Raw genomic sequence first — 25,880 nt, 5'->3', positions numbered from 1 at the left:
ATGGAAGATGTATTGGCAAACATTATCAGATTTTCTGTTTTCTGAATTTCTGACTGTTCATGTCATTTCTGTAGCATACAGTATCAATACAGATGCAAGAAAAAAGGCCTATTATGATGGGATGGTCAAACAGGATTCACAGAAGTTGATAAGTTGGAAAATATGATATATGCTGGTATGGGTGAAGGTAAAAGTTAAAATAATAGTGATAATAACAGATAAAGAAAGGAGAAATGAAGGAGACATAAGGCCTAAAGAAACTGTTGGAAGGATGCAATAAAGAAAGTTTGTTAAAGAAGTTATGAACATGTATCAAATATGGCATATAATAGGCTGGTACCAAGTTGAGGGTACAAGGAGAGGTGTACCACAAAAAGAACTGTACAGATGCAGTGCATGAATATTCAGGGTTAAAAAATATTCTGGATGAGGATGACAGAGCATCCCTTCCAAAATCTTTCACTGGAGTATTTTTCTGTGTGAAGGAGATAAATGAATGGCCATATTATTTTCACTTTACAAATCAACTCAGAGACAGCAAATTAAGATATTAAGAAGTACTTGTGTACACTCTGTTCACTTGAATACACTGAACATGAATGGACAATGTGTGTCATGGAAATGAGAGGCTGCATGCACAAAATCCATTCTATGTAGAAAGGAACATGGTCAATGATAACAGGCCAACAAAAATATCTACATATATGCAACTGCAACAAATATTTAGAAATTCCATGAGAACTTACACCATTATTCAACACACACTTTCCTTTTCAAATAAAAACCGTTTCCTGCTCTCGGTACACAGTAGCTAAAATCTATAAAACTTTCTGTCTGTTTCATTTACCAAATTTCAACTGAAATCTTCTCATGGAAAAGCCATGTCAGCATATAATTGTGGTGGAGCATTTTCATCACAGATCATTAATAAAATTAGGAAATTTGGAAAAGTTCCACAAGCATGCTCTAATTCTGATATGTAGCAAATACAGAAAGGAAAACAATACAGTATATCTTACTTGCGGGCACCCTTTGCAATTGCCTGTGTTAGAGAGTAGGGATCAACGTGACCATCATAGGGTGTAAACAGACCCATCAATATCTGTAAGTAGGAAACGGTAAAGTATCTGAGTTGACACAATAAATATCACAAGTGAAATCTCAAATAATATGATTAATATGACTTTAAATGACCCTATAAAAGTAGATATGCATAAATGATATTAATTAGTGCCAAATGCAAAATAATCTGTATTTATTTCTCTCATAGAAGGTACATTTGAATAAAAAAAGTTATTGACAAGATAAGTACAGAAATGTAGCTTCAAAGGAATGAAAAACCACTTCTCAAGAGTAGCCAGAGCCCTAAAAGGAAATGGGAAGCTCTTCCTTGGCAGAATGTTGAACTCCATATTGACTAGGGTCCTAAAATAGGGTACATCTTTTGATAGTCATAAAACACATGAGGCTGTCAAATGCTCATTTACACACTCAATTCTTTCACTGTGAAACCTAACTTTTCCCACAATGAATATCATGGCAACTTCTGACTTTTGGCCCCTACGAATATTTCAAACCTGGCACAATCAGACTGCACCAATGTTCTTGTATGGTGACAAAGCTACTGTAGGCTGTAAGACTCACCTATATGAAAGAAAATGCAGGAGTTAAGGGGTTAGATACCCTCTAGATGTCTGATGAGGATTATGACATTGCATGGTCACAACAGGTGCGTAAAGTCCAGTAGCGTTTACATTGTGCTTTTCTTTCAATATTTCTTAATTTCATGCAAAATGGATATCTATAAGAACTAATACATTTCAATATAACTATGAACACAACTAAGAAATTCACCTTTGAATAGATGCAATACATGCAAGAATTGGGGTCCATGAATGTTAAACACCCTCTCCATCCAGTACAAATATGTAAAAGGTAATAACATTCTCATTTGTTTGGTAGCAATGTTGTGATCACGTCATACCTTACAGCAGCGGTACAGCATAACTAAGGATATGTAAACTAAGTTCTACATTTTTGCAATCAGACAAGTTACTTATTTACTGCAACAATGAAAATAATAAAGGATTTTCTTGAATGAATGAAATGGAGTCAATTCAAACTAAGGTAATGGTGCTGATCCCTAATGTCACTGAACTGAAAATCAATGAGAAACACAATGATAAGAGGACACTGAACTCTGTGGGAGAGATGCAACTATGGATTTGCTCCTTATGACATAATCCTCTTAAAAGCTGTACAGTCTGCTTTGGAAACAATGCTTTTACCAATGGTTTCCAGGTTACAAATATGATCAGTCATTTCTCATAGAGTAAGGTTAGGAAAAGAAACTTGCTCATTAACTACTGCAAATTAGGGGTGCTGTCCATCAAAAATTGGGTCTCTCATCCTAGCATCAAAACATAAAAGAGAAGAGTAGCCTATTGAAGTGGCAATAACTCTCATGCCGCAGTCTACATTCCTGTTTCTATGGTTCCCTCCTGAGAATGGTAGACCTATTCAAGTCTTTCTTTCACAGACTTTTTCATACTCTGTCATCAACCTCTGGAGTTTCTCTCTGAGCCTATCATCAAAATTATGTTTCTTGCAAGCAGTAATTAATTTACCTCCCAATGACACCCTCATCCCAGTCTACCGTTGGCATACTGCAGACCCTACCTTTGCTCCAAGCCCCTTGCATCTAACTTCCACAACATCCTGTGACTAATCAAATTGCCATGGTGAAATCAAACATCCTTGATAACAGACCCACTTTCACCAGGAACCTTTTTTCACTCACACACATGCCTAGCATACCCTCTCCAGGTCTATAAATGCCACATACAAGTCACTTTCTTCAAGCATTTCTTACAATACCTGGTCCACATACCTACCTCTTCTAAAATAAGTTTACTCTTTCCCAGCCAGCCACTGTGCATGTTACGGACCTCTGAATTACCACTCTCCCATAAACCTTACTAAGTATACTAAAGAAACTGATGCCTCTGTAATTAAAATATCTACTATTTTTGTCCCCCTTGCCTTCACACGAGGCACTGCCAAACCTGATTCACCTCATCTTGTATAACAATCAGCCTAAGTGACAAATCAAAAGACACAGTCATCACATTTCTTGAGGAACTCAACCACAATCTCACATATTTCCAATGCTTTACATGTTATCTTGTGCAGACTTTTCATTACCTACACTCTTTTCACCATTCCATTTGTACGATTCTCTTTCTCTGGATGCCAACGTAACGCAAACACACGTGCATCCCCGTCGCCTATCTAACTCATTCAGCAGTGCTTTAAAACACTCCTCTCATCTCCTTTTCACTTCTTTGTCAGTCATAATCTCCTTATTTGCTCTCCTCACTGTCACCCCTAATTAGACTTTTTTGTTCATCTCAAACTATTGACCTCCTTGGACATTTTCTTATTCTCTCTCAAGTTTATCAATCATCTCACAATCTCTTATTTTCCCTAATTTTCTCAGCTACTGTAGTATCCTTTTGACCTTCAAGCACTTTAAACACTAACAATTAAAAACCTGCATTTATTTTGAGGTTATGTAACTTACCTAAGTTGCTTATCAGCAGAATGTTACTGTATCAAGGTCTAATTCACCAAAGCCCATTGTCATTTTCTTAATTTTCTCTTTCCTTTCCCTGCTTTTTATTCTTTTGCCATTCTACCTTACTGCTACTCTTATTCTCCATAATGGGTTTGTCTGAGCATCCTAAATTTACTCCATTTCACAATTTCTCCTATACATTTCTATTCCCCAGCCTTCCTAAATTCCATTTCCATCTCTCTCTCTCTCTCTCTCCTTGTCCTTCTTCCTCATTGGAACTTACATTATTTGTATCAGCAATTGGGACCATTTCCTTGACCTGCTCTGGTGTCAGGAGATACTGAGGGGCTTCGTGGTGGCCATGTCGGGACATCTGGTACCTAACAAAAATAATTCATGATAAACAGTAAACACAGACTGAACACACAAATTGATGCATCAGAAATACATAGTCATCTAAAAAAAAGATTCTCAAGAGAAAACAATGATCAAGTATGAAAATACATATATTTTGAGTGAATTGGAACGATGGGGTATTCCGGGGTCATCCTGTCAAAAGGAAATGTGGGGTCTGGATGTGGATAGGGAGTGTGGTTTTGGTGCATTACACATGACAGATAAAGACTGAGTGTGAACGAATGTGGCCTTTTTTGTCTGTTTTCCTGGCGCTACCTGGATGAAGCAGGGGGTAGATATGCTGTTTCCTGAGGGGCGGGGTACCGACAGAAATGGATGAAGGCAAGTATGAATATGTACATGTGTATATATGTATATGTGTGTATGTATATGAATGTACATGTTGATATATATATGTACGTATATGTGCGTGTATGGGCGTTTATGCATACATGTGTATATGAATGGATGAGCCATTCTTCGTTTGTTTCCTGACGCTACCTCTCTGACGCGAGAAACAGCGATTAAGTACAATAGATAATTTGTATATATATATATATATATATATATATATATATATATATATATATATATATATATATATATATCCCATCTTTAACTTACTTCATTTCATCAACACGAGTGGGTGTTGTTGCAAGGCGAAGAGAACCAGGAACATGCAGGCCTACTTCTTGTTCTGTTTCTGCTGCAATGTGAGCATACATGTTTAAGCTGCAACAAAAGTAATGCATATTAGTCATGAAATGCAAATGCAGTGCTTCATACATTCTTTCTAAGTATACAAGTCCAGAACCTCTTTAATGAGGCTCCTCAGATATGTAACAGTACTCCATGAAGGAACAAGGTCACGATGACCCCTTTGGAGTCATGTGTAGGTGAGGCAGAAATAATAGAGATCAACCAGGGATAAAGGAATGAAACTCAACAGTAAATGAAGTGTTGGTTCACTGCACAGCCATGACTAACTTTCCCAGTAGCCAGAGAGAGAGAGAGAGAGAGAGAGAGAGAGAGAGAGAGAGAGAGAGAGAGAGAGAGAGAGAGAGTCCGGCAACTTCCGATATATAGGGATGTTTAAAGACAGCCTCCCGTTATGTGGTTTTGTGCCGCATCCAAACCTCAGCTTGATGGGGGTAACATAGACTTTATATCAATCACGGTACTGATGGTGGGACACATTCATCTATGGAAAGGAAAAATGTACGTTCCTCCTGATCTGATTTAAACCCTGGGGGGGGGGGGGGTTCTGGCTACCTAAGCCAAGCTAACATATAACCGTCACCTAGCGTTTTGTCCCGTGTTCCAGATTAAAATGGGTGGGTGACGTAGACTTTAATCAATCACGGCACTGATGGTGGGACACATTCATCTATGGAAAGGAAAAAAAAAAAAAATGTACGTTCCTTCAGATGATTTAAACCCTGAGGTGCGTCTGGCTACCTAAGCCACAGTCACCTACTGTTTTGTCCTGTGTCCCCAGATAAGGCTCGCTGGTGGTAACATGGCCTTATATCTAACGCAGCACTCATAGTGTGACAAATATATCTATAAAGAAACAAATGTGTATAAATCAACAGTTGGATTCGAACCTAAAGAAGAGACAAAGCAAGGTGTGTGGCCTCATGGCAGTGTGCCAACCCGATAATTCATTTTTGCTCCAAATATCCTTAAGGAAATCAGGACCAGTCCCTACACGTCCCTACGTACAAAGTCCCCATGCCTGTCCCTACACGAGTCAAACATATTATTCAACAAGAAATGCACATAATATGTTTTGTATGAAGTGATTAATAAGCTCCATGGAGAAAGAACCAAATAATGAACGCAATGACATTCATTTAATGTTTATCAAAGTAAATCATTTTGTTTCAATATGCATCCAATTTTCTAAATTCCTCTATTATCTTGAGAATAAGAAAAAATAGTTTACATAAATTGTTTTCAACTGATACGTTTCACTGCCTCGGCAGTTCCTTTGATTATTCATGATCATGCGAGGGTGAAAATACGAGGTATATATTTTATGACAGAGGAATAGTAAATAAATAGAGCGATGCCATTTCATGCTGCATTTCCTAATCAGATTTCATTATAATCAATACAGTAGTAATAAGTAACTTAAGGCTCGAATGGAAAACCACGAGGAAAGCTTTACTCTGTAATCATACATTTGTTGATTATGAAGTGCCAATTGCTTCTCTTCAATCTCCTTAGGAAAATCGACTGTTTTTATCTTTGGATTTCATATTAGAATTGATAGTAAGGAATCTAACAACTCAGGTTCCATCCTATTCCTCTTTTTTTCTTTTTTTTTTGTCTTTGCATCTGTCATTAGAGAGAAGAGCCTCTCAGTTTCTGCACTGGAATGTGGCAAAGTTAGGATGAACTCTGGTGGAGAAGCGAGGTTCCTAAAAACATACTGCTCTGAAAAACTCCTTAGTTTTGGCAAGATACAACTAAAGTTCTTCACAGCTTTTCTTAAGAAACAAGTTACGTTCATCGGCACTGAAATATGCTGACAATCCCCCCCCCCCCCATTCTTTTCGAATATCACTCTTGAGATACTACCAGATGATCGTATTTCATCATTAAACTGTCTAGCTTTGGTAGACGTTTCCTACTATAAGAATCAAATGCAATCTTAGGAGATATGAAGTTCGTTTCCTTAAACAAAAGATAAAAAAAGAGGCAACCTTTTCTTTCTTTTTTTTTTAGCTCAACACATACTATTTGATAAAATGAGAGATATCCAATGAAATGCTTATTATTTTCATCATTAAGAGAAGACTGACTCACACTCACTTCTCAAACTAGCTTGAGTTACTCAGAAGGGAGATGACTTGCATTATGAGCCTGGTTCAAGCTTTGATAAACCATCTACAAACTCTGGTTCAATGAAATTCTTAAATATCATCCTTGTCATTCGTATACTTTCATCTTGCAGGATAGCCATCAAGCTGCTTTTACTCTGAAATAATGCATTCAATAGATTGACAAAGAGTTTTCTTGTATTTTCATCGAATAAGTGGAGGGACTTTATAATTGAATTAAAGTACACTAAATTTCTTTACCTGCTTCTTTCTTACAGAAAAACATGGTGATTATCAATTACTGTCCAAAATTCATAGGTTTTTTAAGAATTTTGCCCGGCTGTACCTACGTCCCCACGCCTTTGAAAATTAGTCAAAAAACCTTGGCCGAGGGGCCGGACGCCAGCGGCCCGTCCCTGAGTTCGAGCCTGACCCGTTGTATATACGTAATGTGTGTGTGTGTGTGTGTGTGTGTGTGTGTGTGTGTGTGTGTGTGTGTGTGTCCATTTTCGTACGCTGACTCTAGGTTCTTTTGTTATCCACAGAATATGGCAACACTGCAGTATAAAGGATATCACCTCATTTAGACGGATATGGCATTAAATTCCGAACACCCCTCTTGTACTGCACGGTATTAAAGAGTACTAACCTGTAATAATGAATCTTTTTTAGGTTAACGACACCTTGAAAATTGGTGACGAGGCCGGCTGCATGCCATGTTGACCCAGCAGTCAACTCCGTCTTTTCCAGGAGCAAGACTTTTTCCTGGCCCTGTGGAAAGGAAGGAGAGATGTCGCAGTTAAGTAATGGAAATAAGTGATGCTCAAAATGAGTGATGCTGATACTGGGATTCACTGCATCTGTTGAGGAGGCGTGACAAGTTAGACGAGGCAAGAGGTGAAAAAGATGTCAAACGGGTTTACCAGACAGTGAAATGGCCAAGAGATTTGTTTCAGTAGATTCTGAACGTATGTGGGATATCGAACGTCTAAAAGAAGGAAAAAAAAAGGGGGGGGGGGATATGTCGGGAGAAAAGATTATCACAAAAAAATGAAAGCTGTTAAAACCGTCAAAAAGAAAAAAAGTAAGTAACTGAACTGTCACAATTTTCGTTTCTACACGACCATTCCATTTCATACTTGGGATTTTCGTCATCCATGTCCTTCAGTTACAACGTCATTCCTGCACTCTCATATTGCCATGAATTATTTATCTCCTCCATGATGTAATCTCACTCCTTCCATGCTCCACTCCTACGTTACATTCAATAACTGCATATATGTTTCCATTCCGTAACGTGAAACTACTCATTCAGGTACAGTGAGAAGACTGCATTCCTTTGAGGAACAACAACAATAATAATAATAATAATAATAATAATAATAATAATAATAATAATTTTTTTTTTCTTGCTTTGTCGCTGTCTCCCGCGTTTGCGAGGTAGCGCAAGGAAACAGACGAAAGAAATGGCCTAACCCACCCCCATACACATGTATATACATACGTCCACACACGCAAATATACATACCTACACAGCTTTCCATGGTTTACCCCAGACGCTTCACATGCCTTGATTCAATCCACTGACAGCACGTCAACCCTGGTATACCACATCGCTCCAATTCACTCTATTCCTTGCCCTCCTTTCACCCTCCTGCATGTTCAGGCCCCGATCACACAAAGTCTTTTTCACTCCATCTTTCCACCTCCAATTTGGTCTCCCTCTTCTCCTCGTTCCCTCCACCTCCGATACATATATCCTCTTGGTCAATCTTTCCTCACTCATTCTCTCCATGTGCCCAAACCATTTCAAATCAAAACACCCTCTTCTGCTCTCTCAACCACGCTCTTTTTATTTCCACACATCTCTCTTACCCTTACGTTACTTACTCGATCAAACCACACATTGTCCTCAAACATCTCATTTCCAGCACATCCATCCTCCTGCGCACAACTCTATCCATAGCCCACGCCTCGCAACCATACAACATTGTTGGAACCACTATTCCTTCAAACATACCCATTTTTGCTTTCCGAGACAATGTTCTCGACTTCCACACATTCTTCAAGGCTCCCAGGATTTTCGCCCCCTCCCCCACCCTATGATCCACTTCCGCTTCCATGGTTCCATCCGCTGCCAGATCCACTCCCAGATATCTAAAACACTTTACTTCCTCCAGTTTTTCTCCATTCAAACTTACCTCCCAATTGACTTGACCCTCAACCCTACTGTACCTAATAACCTTGCTCTTATTCACATAATAATAATAATAATAATAATAATAATAATAATAATAATAATAATAATAATAATAATAATTTCTTTCATTCTCGTTCGCCATCTCCTGTGTTAGCAAGGTATTAACAGGAACAGATGAAAATCCCACATTGCCTCACATCCATTCTTTAGCTCTTCTAACACGTAATGCATGGAAACCTAATCCCCCTATCCACAACTATACCTCCCAAACCTTTCCCTGGTTTCTCCCGGCTGCTTCATATGCCCTGCCCTGGTTCAGCGCACTAACAGCACGTCATTCCCTGTATACCACATCGCTCCAATGCACTCTATCCAGGGCATATAGTTCACCCTCCTGCATGCTCAGGTCCAAGTCACTCAAAAAAAAAAAAATCACTTTAACCTTCCATCTTTCAATTGGTCTCCCCCTACTCTTTGTCACAGAAATCCTCTTTGTGAACCTCTCATTCATTCTCTCCGTATGTCCATACTATTTCGGCACACCCCATTAAGCTCTCTTCACCACAATCTTATCATCAAACATCTCTCTCATCCTGTCATTGCTTCATCCACCCTCCACATATTGTCCCCAAACATTTCATTTCAAGAACATTCACCCTCTTCCATACATTCTCAACTTTAGCCTTTGCCTCACATCCATACATCACTGGGCAACCTTACCTTCAAACATACTCAATTTCACTCAGTTTCCGCCTTTCACATACGCTCCAATACTCAGTAACCAACATCTGCAGTTTCTCACTCGAATCTGCCACCGGCGTTGCGTCATCAGCATACAACTGACTCGCTTCCCGGGCGCCCTCACCCACTACAGACCGTATACCTGGCCTTTCTCCAAAGTGCTTTGCATTTACCTCCCTTACCATCCCATCCAAAAACAAGTTAAATAACCATGGTGATGTCGCACACCCTCGTCACAAACCTACCTTCACCGAAAACCACTCCTCTCTCTCTCTGCTTACTTGCACACACTCGCTTTATAAAAAAGAAATCGCAGCTTCTAAAAGCTTTCTTCCTACAGATATATTCGTAACACCTTCCACAAAGCATCTTCAACAACCATATCATGAGCTTTCTCGACATCTATAAAAGCAACATTCATGTTTCTCTCAGTATTTCTCACACACATCATTTTAAAACAAACACCTGCTGATCCACACATCCTTTACCACTCCTGCACCCACATTGTTCCTCCCTAATCTGATGGTCTATGCATGCCACCACACTCTCGATCACCTTATCAGGTACACTCAACAAACTTATAACTCTGTAATCTGAACACTCATCTTTGTTCCCCTTGTTTTCATAGTGCTACTACACATGCATTCCAACCAATCCTCAAACACCTCACCATGATCCATAAATACACTGAAAATCCTTACTAACTATTCAGCAATACATTCACCTCCTTTCTTAAGAAATTTAACTGCAATACCATCCACTTCAGCCGTCCTGACACATCTCATGTTATGTTAGGCTATATCCACCTCTCCTCTCTTTACTAAACCACTTGCCATGACACTTCGTATACCTCCCTGACCCATACATCTTACATTTATACACCCTACATTTCCTTCCCTATCATCAAATCTATTCTAAAAATCCTTCAGAGTACTCACTCCATCTCCTCTGGCTTATCACTGCCTGATACCAATTCCCAATTTGCCCTCTTCACTTCATCACTTCCTGATATCAATTCCCAATTTGCCCTCTTCATCACTTCTTGATGCCAATTCCCATTTGCCCTCTTCACTGATGCTCTTATTTGTTCTCTTTTTCCTCACATTTTTAACCTGCTTCTAAAACATCTTATTCTCCCTCAAGGTTTTTGATACTCTCCCACCCTAACCTTCATTTGCCCTCTTTTTCAGCCCCTGCACCTTCCTCTTGACCTCTTGCTGCTTTCTCTTGTACATCTCTCTTTCACTCGCACTCTTCACCATACCGACCGAACACCTCTCTTATCTCTTTCACTTGCAACTTTCTTCGTCATCACACCACATACTACCCTTTATCACCAGCCTACTTCCTACTTTCTCCATGCCACACACTTCTCTCGCACATGCCAGCATTGCTTCCCCTAATGCCACCCATTCCTCAACCACTTCCCTTGCTTCATTTACTCTCAACTTTTGCCAATCTACACTTAATTTCCTTGTATATCTTTTCATAAGTTACGATACTTTCAACAACATTTTTCATTTATATAATTTCCTCTTTTCCGCGAACCTACAACTCTTCACTCTCGCCTCCACCAAGTAATGAATGATCAGGCATCCCACCAACTGCTACTCACAGAATCATCGCATCCAAGATCATCTTTCCTACTCACCCAAGTAGACTTGCGTATGTCCCTCTTTTCTAACCACATGTTCCCAGTCACCTGTCCTTTCTCAGCACACAACTCAACAAGCTACTTAACATTTCACCTTACTGAAGATCTCATAACCCCCAGTTATACCCGCAACTGCCATATTACTCAGCCTCGCCTTTAAATCAACCATTACAAATACCCGATCTCTTGCCTCAAAACTGCTGACACAGTCACTCAGCTGCTCCCAAAACATCTCACTTCTCTTCGTCATTCTTCTTGTGAGTATGTGCATACGCCATGACTCATTAATCATCTCACATAACCAAATCTCATTTTCACTCGTATCAGTCTGGAACTCACATAACCTTACAATCCTTCACACATTCCTACAACTCCCGCCTCAAGAATAGTGCTACTCCTTCCTTTGTTTTGGCCTTCACACTAATCCCTGAATTTACAAGTAAGACAACCCTAAACCATTCTTCCCCCTTACCCTTGAGCTTTGCTTAATTCAGAGCTAGAACATCCAGGTCCCTTTCCACAAACATATATATGCAACCTATCTCTGCTTTCATCTTGGTTTATTGCACATACATTTAGAAAACCCAGCCCGAGACTCCCTCTGTTCCATCCTTCAGAAACTGAATATAAGATTTCCAGCCCCTTGCTTCCACCCTATCACTAAGTCGCCTTTTACGACACGCAGGGAATAAGCAGGTTCATCTCTATCCCCCCTGATATACTACTACTACTACTACTAATGATAAAAACAATAATAATAATAATAATAATAATAATAATAATAATAATAATAATAAAATAATAATAATAATAATAATAATAATAATAATAATAATAATAATAATAAAATAATAATAATAATCCAGGGTCTCACCTGCCTGGCCAAGTGGTAGGCAATGCTCACACCAGCTATGCCTCCGCCAATGATGAGCGTCTCTGCCGAGTCCCGACATTCTTGGTTGGATCTGAAAGATGAGCAGGTGTTGGGACCATCTTGCATTTTAGTTTGATTGCTTACCCAATCTTCCAAAGTTTAATGATTTCTTCCAAAAATTTGGTTAGAGAAAGACAGATTGTGGGTTGCTACAAAAATAATTGTATAGTGTCCTTTGGTGACTATGCATACAATCTCGGAGCGTTGTCTGATGAGACACAATACATACGCATCTAGAAGGCAAGGCTTGAACACAGGCTTTGACCTAGGACACAAAGTAGACACGGACACAGAAGTGGACTTCTTCTTAGACACAGGCTAGATCTGACACACAGACGGACAATAGGGGCAGTGTTGGGCTTCATGACCTCTGGCACAGTCATGGACGCGGTCATTGCCTGCCGGCCTAGATTTGCATGGCCAATTCCGTTTGAGCGACTGCAGCCTACAAGGTTCATTAAGCTAATACTGTTTGGCTCTAAGTTTCCTAGCCCGTGTGGCCTGGAAGCAGTGCGCAGTTAAAATACATGGGCTGTCCATTAGCAAAATCAAAGTAATTTTACCCAAATTATCCCTAAAAGATTAAATGTCGATTATACAACAGAAAACGCTTACGCAACTTCTCTTAATATCACAAAACAAACTTGATTCCGATATAATTCTATCATCTATAACCCCCATTCGTCTTGATCTAATCCTGGTACTAACTTACAGTATCCGAAGATAACGGAATATTACTACATACTACAGGCAACCTAACCTACCGAGTTTCTGTAACAGCAATGGATATTGTTCCGTGCGTTTTACACGGCATCTGCCATTCTTAAATGATGTCCCTAACTTAAGCCAACGTTAGGGAAATTCTAAAAGAAAATCCTTTTCGCGCTTTATGGACCACGAACCAGTCGCTTCCTTAAACGTCGACAAAACAGACGATTACACTGGGTCTGCGTGTCTGTGAGAACCCGACTCTGTTCGTCTGGTTACCCAGGACTCTGCACTTCTTATCTGGCTGCCGTACTCGATTTCTCAAGCAATTTAAACGCCATCTTAGATTATGAGTGTTAATATAATGCAAGTTACTTGTGAGGACACACAATTACGATGGCAACGGAGGCTGTTGCCAGCACATAATTTGGTCTGGGACCATGCTGTGTTGTTTCTACGCTCAGTCAGGCTGTAAGAGTCTGCAGCTCATAACTTTCACCTTTCCCACGTCCCAGTCATGATGATTGTGGACGTAGAAAACTTGCTTGATTTGCATACTATACCACTGTTGGGCCCGTCAAGGCTTAAGTAAATGTTATCTATTGATGCCATAAAATAAGCTTCCCTTTCAATTATAAAACCACAAACACAAAGTTATTGATAAAGGCATATATAGGGAGAGAAATGTAAATCCGCTTGCATGGATTAGATTTTGCATAATACATTTATTCCCACTAAGTCACCGTCACATGAGTTTTTTTCCCCCTGCTGTGAGCGACCTAAAGTCAACAGAAAGTTTAACATTAACTAATACTTCTCATATTTTCAACAAAATATTTCCAGCACAGACGGAAATTGGTTTCAAGGACTGGGTACATGCTAAGGAGATGGGAGAGAAGGGGACGGTGGAGTAGATATACAAAAAGTTCAATATATCAACCAACACAGTGAAATATAACATGGCTTTTATAGGAGAGATGATAAGTAGTTGGCCGACTACTTAAAACTTACACTACTACGTCCTAAGTAGACATTAACTTAGCCATGCAAGATAAAAAAAAAAAAAAGTCTGCTCAGAAAATGGGTATTTGTAATGTTGCTGCGTATACCCCATTGCTGAACACTTCATCCTCCATATAATACACTTAAATGTAATTATAATTCTTGCCTGCGGAAATACTGCTCCTTTTCTCATGCTGTGGGACCCTGGCCACAGGTTTGGGACGACCTCAACAACCTAGTCCCTCTTACACACATATCTGCAGCTTATATCCGGCTGGATAATATTCTTATCGATGCTTTCTTTTTCATTGACCCATTCTTTATTCTTACATTTACTCGGACTGAATATAATCCACCAACAGAATTCTTTTTATAATTGGATATTCTGATATCTCTGCTATTTAGCCATTTCATCCGCTTATACACTAAGTTCACATCACACATACTACAACCTTCTCAGCATACAAGTTTATCTTCCTTATCATCATCTCGTAAGACAGATTTCTAACGCCAGGGGTTATTTTTGTCATGCTCCTTAAGCTTTTTCAAAGCATTCATAGCCGTATTATCATGCGATGCCGAGCGGTAAACTGCCAAATCAGGGTGTGGATTTGCCTGAGAGAGTTGCAACATTTGCACTTATTCTGAGAGCGAGAGGATGAAGAACAATCACCTTTACTGAATATCGGAATAACATTTGCCACCTTCCATTATTTGCCAATAAACCCTCCTGATTTAACTGGTTTGTTGAACAATGGAACGAACAGGTGTTACACCCTCCTTACACTACTCTTAAAACTTTAGGATAAATTTCGTCAGCCTACAACGCACTAACGAATTTCAGCAGGTGTGTAATCCACATGTGTAGCCGGCGGTACTGGGTGATGTCATCAGAAGACACTTGTGCATACACAACACCCCCGAGCAGTCCTCAAGCTAGGCGCCTCTGATTACCTCACAGGTTTGACAACGATGCTAGGCTCACAACTTCATCTCTCGGAACATCACCCATACATAGTTTTCTTTTATGCTACCTGAGACGGCACGGGCAGCTGAGGCCCTAATCAAGGCCATCCCATTAACGCTATATATATATATATATATATATATATATATATATATATATATATCCTAGCCTGATCCAGGTAACCCTTTTATCGACCAACCCCTATGGGTGGATGAACAGCTGCACTGACTGTCGATCGACTGCCACAACCAGGATTCGAACCTATGCGTTAGACCCTGGGCGGGCGGGTCCGTGGCTGCGTCATGATCAGGAACGCTAACCATTACACCACGGAAGTTGCACTCCTAAATTCCTCAACTTGTTTACATCAAGATCTGTACCATTCAGACACATCGTACCAAGAGAGCATATCTCGAAAAGATTACACTCTAGTTATTTTTCTTACAATTACCTTCAAGTATCTTCCTCCTAAATACATTATCCTAACACCAGATAACAGTACAGCATCATCGAATCCTATGATGCTTAAATTTTCAACATTTACTAGGCTATGATACATTTACTAGGTTTTGATAGATAAGATTAGGTTGCATTTGATAGATGGGGTTAGATTGCATTACGTAAAGGTAGGCTGAGTTCAGTTTGGTTATATCAGATTTGGTTAGGTTGGGTGAAAAAATACCTAATCTAACTTAACCTAGAAAAACGGAGAGGGAAGAATTGTGTATCTTTAGGTGATCGGCACCTTTCCGTGCACCACACCGGTGTACAGATGTTCCTCGTGTCATCCCACCTCGCTCTTATCTCACGTAATGCTTCGTCCATGAAGACATTAAATAACCATGGTAACATCAGACGACCTTGACGCAACCCCCAGCACTTATATCAGTCAGACCACTCACCCCGGCCGACAATGATCCCCACACACGCACTCACTGCGTCCTAGAAATTCTCAGTAGAGTTCAAGTGTCGTCATCCTCTCACACAACATATATGGGATAATCTTCACTATGAGTTGTAATAACTTTATCAAACGTCTGTCCTACATCCACAGTGCTGCTACGAACACGTTCTTCTGTTTTCCAGATGATTTCTCAGGAATCTGCGACAAGAATGAGATCTGAAAACCTTTGACGTACATGGGTGATGTATTCAGCGTCAAGTCCACAAAAGCCTTTGACTTAACTCACGCTGTGCTGGCAACACAGACGGGTCCCTGAACTTTGGGTTGGGCTCATGACCAAGCTAGGAGTTGGGGTCGAACCGGCGAACATAGGAATATATGGTGTGTGTGTGTGTGTGTGTGTGTGTGCAATTATCAGCCATGCATTCAAGTTCATGGATCAGGAAATATTCAATAAGGTGTTCACATTCTCTATCAGATCAAATCTAGAATATGCACCTTAAGGTTGGTCATCGAACCTAAAGGAGCAGAGTGGAGACAATGGGGAGAGGGGAGAGAGACAGGCTTTCACCTTTGTTATCCATAGGGAGACATGGAGAGGTAGAGAGGACAAAGGAGGAGGAGGAGGAGGAGGAGGACGATTGGCCCTCCTAATACGAGACGGCCTAAAATTCAAGGAAGCACTGGAAGATGGCCAGTTCCAACGATAGAGAATGAGAAGGAAAACTGTATGAAAGAGGTATATACTAATGTTGATAATATACATAATCTTCTGGTGAATCTTAACAAACCAAGACACATACGCAACGAAGACAATGATGGAACAATAAAGATGGCACCTGAAGGAGTGAAACACGCACCTCTCAGTCATGACACAGCATCAATAATGGAGGCTTTCATTCATGAAGAAAAAGACTGGGGGAATGTGGACTCCCATGGAGACTGGGGTCCCTGGAGACACAAGATCTTTGAGTATGTACAAAAAGATTTCCAATACCAGCATGTCAATGTACACGTAAATACGAGAGGGACTGATACCCTACCATTACTAGATTTGATCTTCAGATGTAGCAGCACGGATAGTCAGAATATCATATACAGTACACCATCTGGGAGGAGAAAATTGAAGGCCTGGTGAAGAGGTTGGGTCTTCAGGTACGAATGAGGGAGAGACTTCTTCAGTGGACAGATTACCTTAGTGGAATCCAAGTCACGATTGGTTTTGGTTTTAGGATCACTACCCATCTTGATCTCCGTATGTGGATGATTAGCCAAAACGACTGGAATCCTGCCTGATCATGTTTGCGGACGATGCCTTGGTCATGAGAGATAGTGAAAAGTTGGTCTGATTACAAGGTTGATGAAATTCAATCCGAGTGTAAAGTTATGAGGATGGGGCACTGTGAAAGAATATTGTCTTGCAGGTTATAAGCTGCAGGAATCTGTGTAAGAGAGGGACACATAATCTGACATCAATCCTAGCCTATCCACAGACTCCCACGTCAAGAGCAAAGTAGACAAACTGTCTACTCCGATACACTGATACAGCTCTCAAGGACATGGACAAGAACTGTTCAACAAGCTGTTCATTGCTTATATCAAACCCAAATTAGAAAATGCTTCTCAGGTTTGGCCACGGCGCTTAACCAAGCACAAATAACTAAACAGAGAAGGTCCAGAGGAGTGCGATAGAGATGTTACCAGAATTATGAGAAGTATGTTACAGGGAAAAGTTTAAGGCCTTAAATTTGCCCATCATAGAAGACAGAAGAGTAAGGAGTTACCTGATGATAACTTTTCACAATATTTTCTTAAACCAGATGGATGACGCAGATAGTGATCAGTTTCTGGAAACGTAGAGGGACAGAACGACCAAAGGATATACCATACAAGAAAAAAAATAAAGACGTTCAAGATGTACAAGTGTGGTGGATGAATGGAACACAACGATTACGGAAAAGTTACTTTGCACATATGAAAGTTTATCAAGACAGAAGAGAATGCTTAGGAGATGGGGCCCCACGAGCGTAAAACTCCTTCCTCGCACAGTACAAATAGGTTATCACACACACACACATACAGGTTTCAATGGTTAGGGTCGCTGACCATAATTTTATAAGAGCCTGTTTGTCCAGGTTCGAATTCTGTTCGCGATAGTCCACAACCGACCCAGCTGTTCACACTTCCCTCAGAGCTGGTCGATAATTGGGTACGTGGAATATTTACGGTTATGGTTATTTGAATAGGCCATGATTCTTCTAGGGTAACAAGGACAGCCAAAATTACTGACATAACTGCATCAAACATCCAGTTGGATTTATTTCATGATGGCCTAAATCAAATCTATATTAATTCTAGATTTATTGCGGGAGATAAATATGTTTGCAATTCTTACTTACCCTAACAAGTAACAGAATATCTCAGACATACATAATACCTATTTACATAACATTAAATTGAGAAAATAATTGAGTAATCTAGTATCCTAGTCTGTTAACTTCTACTGTAAAAGTTGATCTTGAAAATATTCTTGAGGGCGCCCGCAGTCAAACAGTAATCACACATCAGCACCACTGGCTACAAGAGAAGGTCCAGTAGAAAGAAACAATGATGAGGCCATTATTACAACAGTACCGTGACAGAGACGCTTAATTTGTCCACCACGCATTTGAGAAGAGTAAGGGGTGATATGATGGCAACTGATATATATATTTTTTTTTTTTGACCAGTTTCAAGACGTCGACAATGAACAGCTCCACGTAAAATGCAAGGATAGAGCAACCACAGTCCGTATTACGAAATTAAGAAAGAAACTGAGTTGGAAATGAATCTTCTATTAATACAGAAGTAAGGAATGGCTGGAATACACAGTTGTAAGCCTGCGAATGCAGAGAGAACAGTTTAAATGTTGTAGGACAATAAAAGTCTAAGTGATGAGGCTCCAGGAGTGTACAAACTAGTTGCCTCTGCGTGAAGTACAAAAGCGTAATTACACACTGCGACACCTGCTGCTATCGACTAACCTTAAGGGACTGCAAATGAACCAACAAAATATAGCTAATAATACATATACACTTGAATAATAATGTTACACATACCAGAACTTCTCTACCATAGAGAAGCGTCTCTTAAAACTGTAGGACAGTATTATATACACAACCAACTCAGGCGGGATGCGCGGGCTAGCAGATGACCTTGAGCGGGGATGTGAAGCTCCTAGGAGGCAGTAGTGAACCGGGAGGATGAAAAAAAAAAGGGGGGGGGGGAGAGGGGGGGAGTCTGGGATATTATGGTGTGGGCCATGAGAGCGGGGGAAGGCTAGGAGCTGAGTGGGCGAGGTTGGGGGTGGGGGAAGTTGAAGGCTGAAGGGTACTGGCGGAGGTAGTTACCAAGCAGGCTGTTTACAGCGAGAGAATGCTCAGTCAGGGGCAGTCTGGTGTATGGTCTGTCCTCTCCCCGCCTTACTAACATAAGGTGTTTTATCTTGTATAATGTACATCATGGCTACGAAATGGTGTCGAAGATGTGTATCAGTGATTCTTCTATTACAGAAATGCAGCAAAATAACTCTGAGAACAAATACAACATAATATCACTCAGCTTCGTGAGAGTTCATGAACGCCATCTCTGTTGTTTGAATTTGCTCACCCAGTTTATGTTCACGAACGTGCCTTTATGGTTGATCTGCTTTCGTATTTCCAAGCTCTTCTGTCGTCAGTTAAATGTATCTATCAGACACATATGGTAGGGTGTTGCTGTGCGAAGAACGATTTCAGGTGGAGAGCAACTGACATATCAAATCCACACAGGACGCTGTATAATCTGATTCAATTATGTATCAGCAGTAGCGCGGAGAGCTGAAGCTGGTAGTGGGACGGGTTGGCAAATGTCTTCTTTCACCAAACGAGAGGCCAATGTGTGAGGGAGCGGTATGGGAAGTGGGGGATGGAGGGCGGAGGGCAAATGCCATGAAAGACAGCACTATGGCAACGAACGATAAAATCGCCGTAAAATTTAGGTTCAAATACTTCTCATTTCTGTAACTTGGTCAAGTATTGGATATCCTTAAATTTCATCCGTCTTCCGGGGTCGTCTACATCAGTGTGTGAGAACGGCCGGACATCATCACGCGCTGTTAATATCATCATCTCAGACCTCATCCTGAAGAACTACAAGGCACCCTCGTCTTACTGCACTGAAGCATGGAAATAAGTCCTAGCTTTCAATCTGCACCCAAAGTGAAACACCTGCAATGAATTTATGAAGTATCCAAGAAAATGATACGGTTTCAATTCTTTCGGGAGTCTCTCTCTCTCTCTCTCTCTCTCTCTCTCTCTCTCTCTCTCTCTCTCTCTCTCTCTCTCAGCTTCTGTCCAAAGCAAGTGATGAAGTGGAGGACTTTTTCAGCGTTGCTCAAGGTAGGTTTACCGTGTCAACTTCATTTAAGTAAATGGACTGAAGTAATGTCTGGCCACTTTATTACCTGACAATGGCATAAAACGTGGAGCTGTTTTTGAAACCTAGTATACTCGTATTCATACCTTCATTCCCTTTTATAAGAGCTAAACTATCGGAAATCAAATTGTTTCTAAAAGCAGTAGTATGCGTCAGTGTCTCTGGTTCTGATGATGTAAAGGTAACATGCATTTGGACGGCTTGGATTAAAACTGACCCGCGTATTAGCGACTGATATGCTAGTTCTCTCTTGTACTTAATCTTGCGGAACATCTACCCTGAAGGCTTGCCCCAAAAGTCTAATCAGTCTTGCGTTTACGCTGCTGGAAGCACAGAAGCGAACGGTAGGGCAATACAGTAAAAAATCAGTGTTTACGCTTAAGATTCTTATCTGCCCCCGAGCATTGCCTACGGGCAGATTAGCTCTTGAGTGCTAACTGCGTCGCTGGGGTTGATTAAATCCGGCAAGATATTGTTTACGACACCCGTATTACGCACCTGCATGTAACCCGATCACAACCTTTAAGATGATGCAGACAGTGAATAGTTCTTCTGGAGATGGAGGGACAGAGCAACCGGAGCGCACATCTTGAAACTGGACAAGGAAGATGTGAAGAACTACTTTTATAGTAAAAGAATGATGGATGAAGGGAATGAAATGACTGAAGACATGGTTAAAGCAGATAGCATAATTCAAGAAGTTGCAAAACAGAGGAGAGAATGAATGTTCAAGAGATGGGGCCGGTCCCGTGAGCGTATAACTCTCTCCCGCACAGTACAAATAGGTAATATACGTATTGCATTGACAAGCATTGGTCACCTGGAGTGGGAAGTGGAAATGGACGGTAATCGCGAGAGATTATGAAATTACTTATGTGTCCATGTCTATACACTTGTAAACCTCATACGGTTAGTTGTTTGGGTTGATTGGCTTATCAACAGCCGGGGTCACTAAGATCGTCAATGACATACTAAATCCACCAACCGAAAACTCTATGAACACCATTAAGGATGATTCCAAGACCACAAACACAACCATGTATGTATACGATAGCCCCGTCTCTTAATGTTTGTTCAATGTCGCATCAATTTTTTTTTTGTGTTTTGTTTTCCTGTAGACTTTACAGACAGTTGTTCATTCATTTCCACACAAATACAACTATCATTATACGCATAAACTATTTTCGAAACTGTTTTTTGCTTATATTCTTCTTGTGTACTTTATTTAATCAGTTCCAACCTATTTCAGAGAATTACTTAAACACACAGTGGTAGGTCAAAATTAGAAATTCTAAAACTATAATCATATCCTCTTCTGTTGCTCAAATCCCTTCTTCACTTTCTACAAATCACCTCAAACTGAACGACCAAACTATACTTTGGGCTCAATGTGCGTTGTACCACTTTCCTAAACGTATTATCTTTGCACTTGATAATAACATAGTCTGATATCCGTTTCCCTAAACATCGATCGAAACTTTGGAACTCTACTGTTACGTATCTGTTCTGACAACTATAATTTGGCCCCCTTTTTAAAAGACATATTTTCCACTTCATAATTCTTAGAATATTTTTCTTCTTTCTTTTTCTGTCTCACTGACTGTCTTCTAATTTTAGTTACATTCTAGCCCCGGTTTGGACTTCGGCCCATGACTGGAGCTTCCAGCTTAAAAATAATGTCACATTTTTCCTCACTTGGTCTTTTCATAATAGGCTAGGCAATATGTCTTCCTCCCCCGAGTCAGTTTCACACTTTCACACTTTCAAACATTAGGACTAGCTATGAACGAATGGCAGAGACACTGTGGATAATAAAAGGACGTTGTTCAGACTTGCTTAGTACACCATGACCAGCAACGAAGCTAAGTTTGGCTCCGTCCACCGCGGAGAGGAATAGGCTCCACCAATACATCATTTGATTATAACGCCTGCTTCTGACACACACACACACGCACTCTATTCGTTTCCATGGCCTCCGCAACTGCTTTATCATTCCACTGTATATTTCTGTACCTTATCTTTTATAATTCTTTTACGTTTACCCCTACGACAGTCGAGTATCTCTTTACATGAATTATCTTTTACGTTATTGATAAGTAGGTGGCTATACGATAAGTAAGAAGTTACTGTCTAGCGAGAGTCCTCTTTCCAAAGAGTTCCCTAATTGCCCCTGCTCCTGCGCGGAGTGTATCGTCGAGGCTGCCCATAAAAGGGGTCCTGGAACTGCATAGCAATTTACTTTTTTTCTTTTCTTTCCAGCTCTCCGCTAGGTGCAGGCTGACCTAGCCTAGCAGCACTCACCGCAACCTACAGACGCAGATATTAGAGGAAGGCGTCAGCTTTGATGTATAGCTGATATAGGAAGGCGTCAGCTCTGATATATACCTGATACAAGAAGGCGAAGGCGTCAGCTCTGATGTATACCTGATATAGGAAGGCGCCAGCTCTGATGTATACGCTTTACCTGTTGACATCCACACAGACCCTCCTTGTCCAGCTTATCATAGACAGCAAACAAACTAGCTCCTCTGCCAAGATTCAAGCGCAGAAGCCCCGAGTCCCAAGACACCAATTTAAGGCTGCCTTGCCATGTTGCCTGTACATTTGCATAACTACGTTGTATCTCGTTTGATCTTATATAGATATTCATGTACTCTTCTTTTATTTACGTTCATTAGTTGTTTCAGTTCATGGAGGTGAAGTTAAGAAGTTATATGGTTCAAAAGGCCATAATGTATCGAAAATATGCCGACAACGAAATATAAAGGCTGAACATAACTGATTGTTTTTGAAGCATGTCCGAAAACATTCCAAGAAGACTGGTTGCCGCCTTTGCTGCATGTTCTATAAACAACAGTGCACACGCACACACACACACACACACACACACACCTTTCCCTGGTGTCGCCGTCATACTCAGCTCAATTTCTTAACGTTGGTTGTGTTATTTAGGCTCTTAGCCTATCGACTGCCACGATCATCACGGCCGTTAACATCAACCTAACATCCACAAATCAAAATGAAAAAAAAAAAAAACCTGAAAACTTTCAAAAATAAAAAAATGAAAACCTTCAGGAGCTAGAGAGAAACCTGAACACCTTCAGCAGATGTTTTATGATAATTCTACAATATGACCTTGTACGTTCTCACTGGTAAGTCTTGTGGCTGGAGATTATGTGAATGTTGTGGCATCTGGTAGCCTACTACGGCAAACATATGATGTACGTTGTTTCATGCTCACACGTCTTTCGGAAGAGTCAGGCGATGCTAGAGTTTTAAACTAACGTATATATCTTAGTTTCTACGGGCTATACACATAGTGAGAGTATACGTGGGTATAGGACTATTCTTATTGACATAAGGAAGAGAGTGTTGAAGATTTTTCAGTTGGTAGAAGTTATTCGACATTGAAAACCTTATAATGACCCTGGCAGTGGATAGGCCTGTAGCCTAACTATCCATATAGCTAAGAGCGTGGATTAAGGGTCCGTGTCTACGATTTATTACCATCCGTTAAATACATTAAAGTGGACAGTCATTATAACTATGATGGTCCTCGTTATGGACCCCTCTGGTCTCCTGTCATCTGTCCTTACCATGCAATTTGACATCTACCTTCCACTCCCGTCCAATGGAGGAAGTGTATATATTTTTCTTTTCCACATCTTAAGTTTATGAAAATATATATGTCATTATGACCATTCAATGGCTTGCTAACCAATAAGTTTCAATTAATGTGCTTCAACACATCTTTACTGTACATAATGTGATTAGAAGGAAAGTGCATGAACGGCTTGTAATAATGATTAAACTACTCAAGTACCTAACTGCCAACACAACAAACGCTCTATCTTTTAACAGGTCATCGTCTGTGCTTATCGGATGTTATGAGTTGTCAGTAACCAGCAACACGCGAGTAGATACGAATGTAGATACAATTAATCTACTGAGCATGACGGTACGATCCTTGAGCATGACGGTACGATCCTTGAGCACGATGGTACGATCCTTGAGCACGATGGTACGATCTTTGAGCACGATGGTACGATCCTTGAGCATGACGGTACGATCCTTGAGCACGATGGTACGACCCTTGAGCACGATGGTACTATCCTTGAGCATGACGGTACGATCGTTGAGCATGACGGTACGATCCTTGAGCATGACGGTACGATCCTTGAGCACGATGGTACGATCCTTGAGCACGATGGTACGATCCTTGAGCATGACGATATGATCCTTGAGCACGACGGTACGATCCTTGAGCACGACGGTACGATCCTTGAGCATGACGGTACGATCCTTGAGCATGACGGTACGATCCTTGAGCATGACGGTACGATCCTTGAGCACGACGGTACGATCCTTGAGCTCGACGGTACGATCCTTGAGCCCGACGGTACGATCCTTGAGCATGACGGTATGATCCTTGAGCACGACGGTACGATCCTTGAGCACGACGGTACGATCCTTGAGCATGACGGTACGATCCTTGAACATGACGGTACGATCCTTGAGCATGACGGTACGATCCTTGAGCACGACGGTACGATCCTTGAGCATGACGGTACGATCCTTGAGCACGACGGTACGATCCTTGAGCATGACGGTACGATCCTTGAGCATGACGGTACGATCCTTGAGCATGACGGTACGATCCTTGAGCACGATGGTACGATCCTTGAGCTTTATGTTGGGCTAACTGTTTACAATCTTTACGTTAGACTTAACCAACATAAATATAGCATAAGAACAGAAGAATCAAATGCTTTGTTAATCATGTTAATAATTATGACCATTGTATTGTCTGAATAACAACAGTTCGGCTATTAACTGTAATTCCTTTACCACGAGAAATATCAATAAATCTTCTATCATCAAATGCACAAAGAATTTATCATTGACAAGTGAAGGTCTACAAACTGGATAGCTTTCTCGTGCGCAAAATTTGTAAACAGTTCCCTTTCCTGTCCACATAAAAACATTTTATGCCAGGCATGGTGGCCAGACCCGAACACCACCATACGGTATAGCTTGTTTACCACTGGCATCTTAGCTAAGTCTCCTCCTTGCTAAATCTAGAAACTGAATATATATATATATATATATATATATATATATATATATATATATATATATATATATATATATATATATATATATCCCTGGGGATAGGGTATCCCTGGGGATAGGGGAGAAAGAATACTTCCCACGTATTCCCTGCGTGTCGTAGAAGGCGACCAAAAGGGAAGGGAGCGGGGGGGCTGGAAATCCTCCCCTCTCGTTTTTTTTTAATTTTCCAAAAGAGGAACAGAGAAGGGGGCCAGGTGAGGATATTCCCTCAAAGGCCCAGTCCTCTGTTCTTAACGCTACCTCGCTATCGCGGGAAATGGTGAATAGTATGAAAAAAAAAAAAAAAAAAATATATATATATATATATATATATATATATATATATATATATATATATATATATATATAAATGTGAATAAGAGCAAGGTTATTAGGTACAGT

General features: G+C 40.5%; 1 protein-coding gene across 1 annotated transcript in view; it reads right to left on the bottom strand.

The window, feature by feature from the left end:
• The window catches only part of LOC139749754 (dimethylglycine dehydrogenase, mitochondrial-like), a 155,539-nt gene that overhangs the window by 92,722 nt on the left and 36,937 nt on the right, over positions 1–25,880 (bottom strand). Inside the window, exons 2-6 of the mRNA XM_071663962.1 lie at positions 12,271–12,361; positions 7,451–7,572; positions 4,598–4,705; positions 3,861–3,957; positions 1,020–1,102 (exon numbers count right to left, since the gene is read on the bottom strand). Coding sequence (XP_071520063.1) covers positions 1,020–1,102; positions 3,861–3,957; positions 4,598–4,705; positions 7,451–7,572; positions 12,271–12,361 — 501 coding nt within the window. The remainder of the gene's footprint in view (positions 1–1,019; positions 1,103–3,860; positions 3,958–4,597; positions 4,706–7,450; positions 7,573–12,270; positions 12,362–25,880) is intronic.

This window comes from Panulirus ornatus, chromosome 8, assembly GCF_036320965.1.
Source record: "Panulirus ornatus isolate Po-2019 chromosome 8, ASM3632096v1, whole genome shotgun sequence".
NCBI lineage: Eukaryota > Metazoa > Arthropoda > Malacostraca > Decapoda > Palinuridae > Panulirus > Panulirus ornatus.
This window is presented reverse-complemented; position numbering and strand designations above follow the sequence as displayed.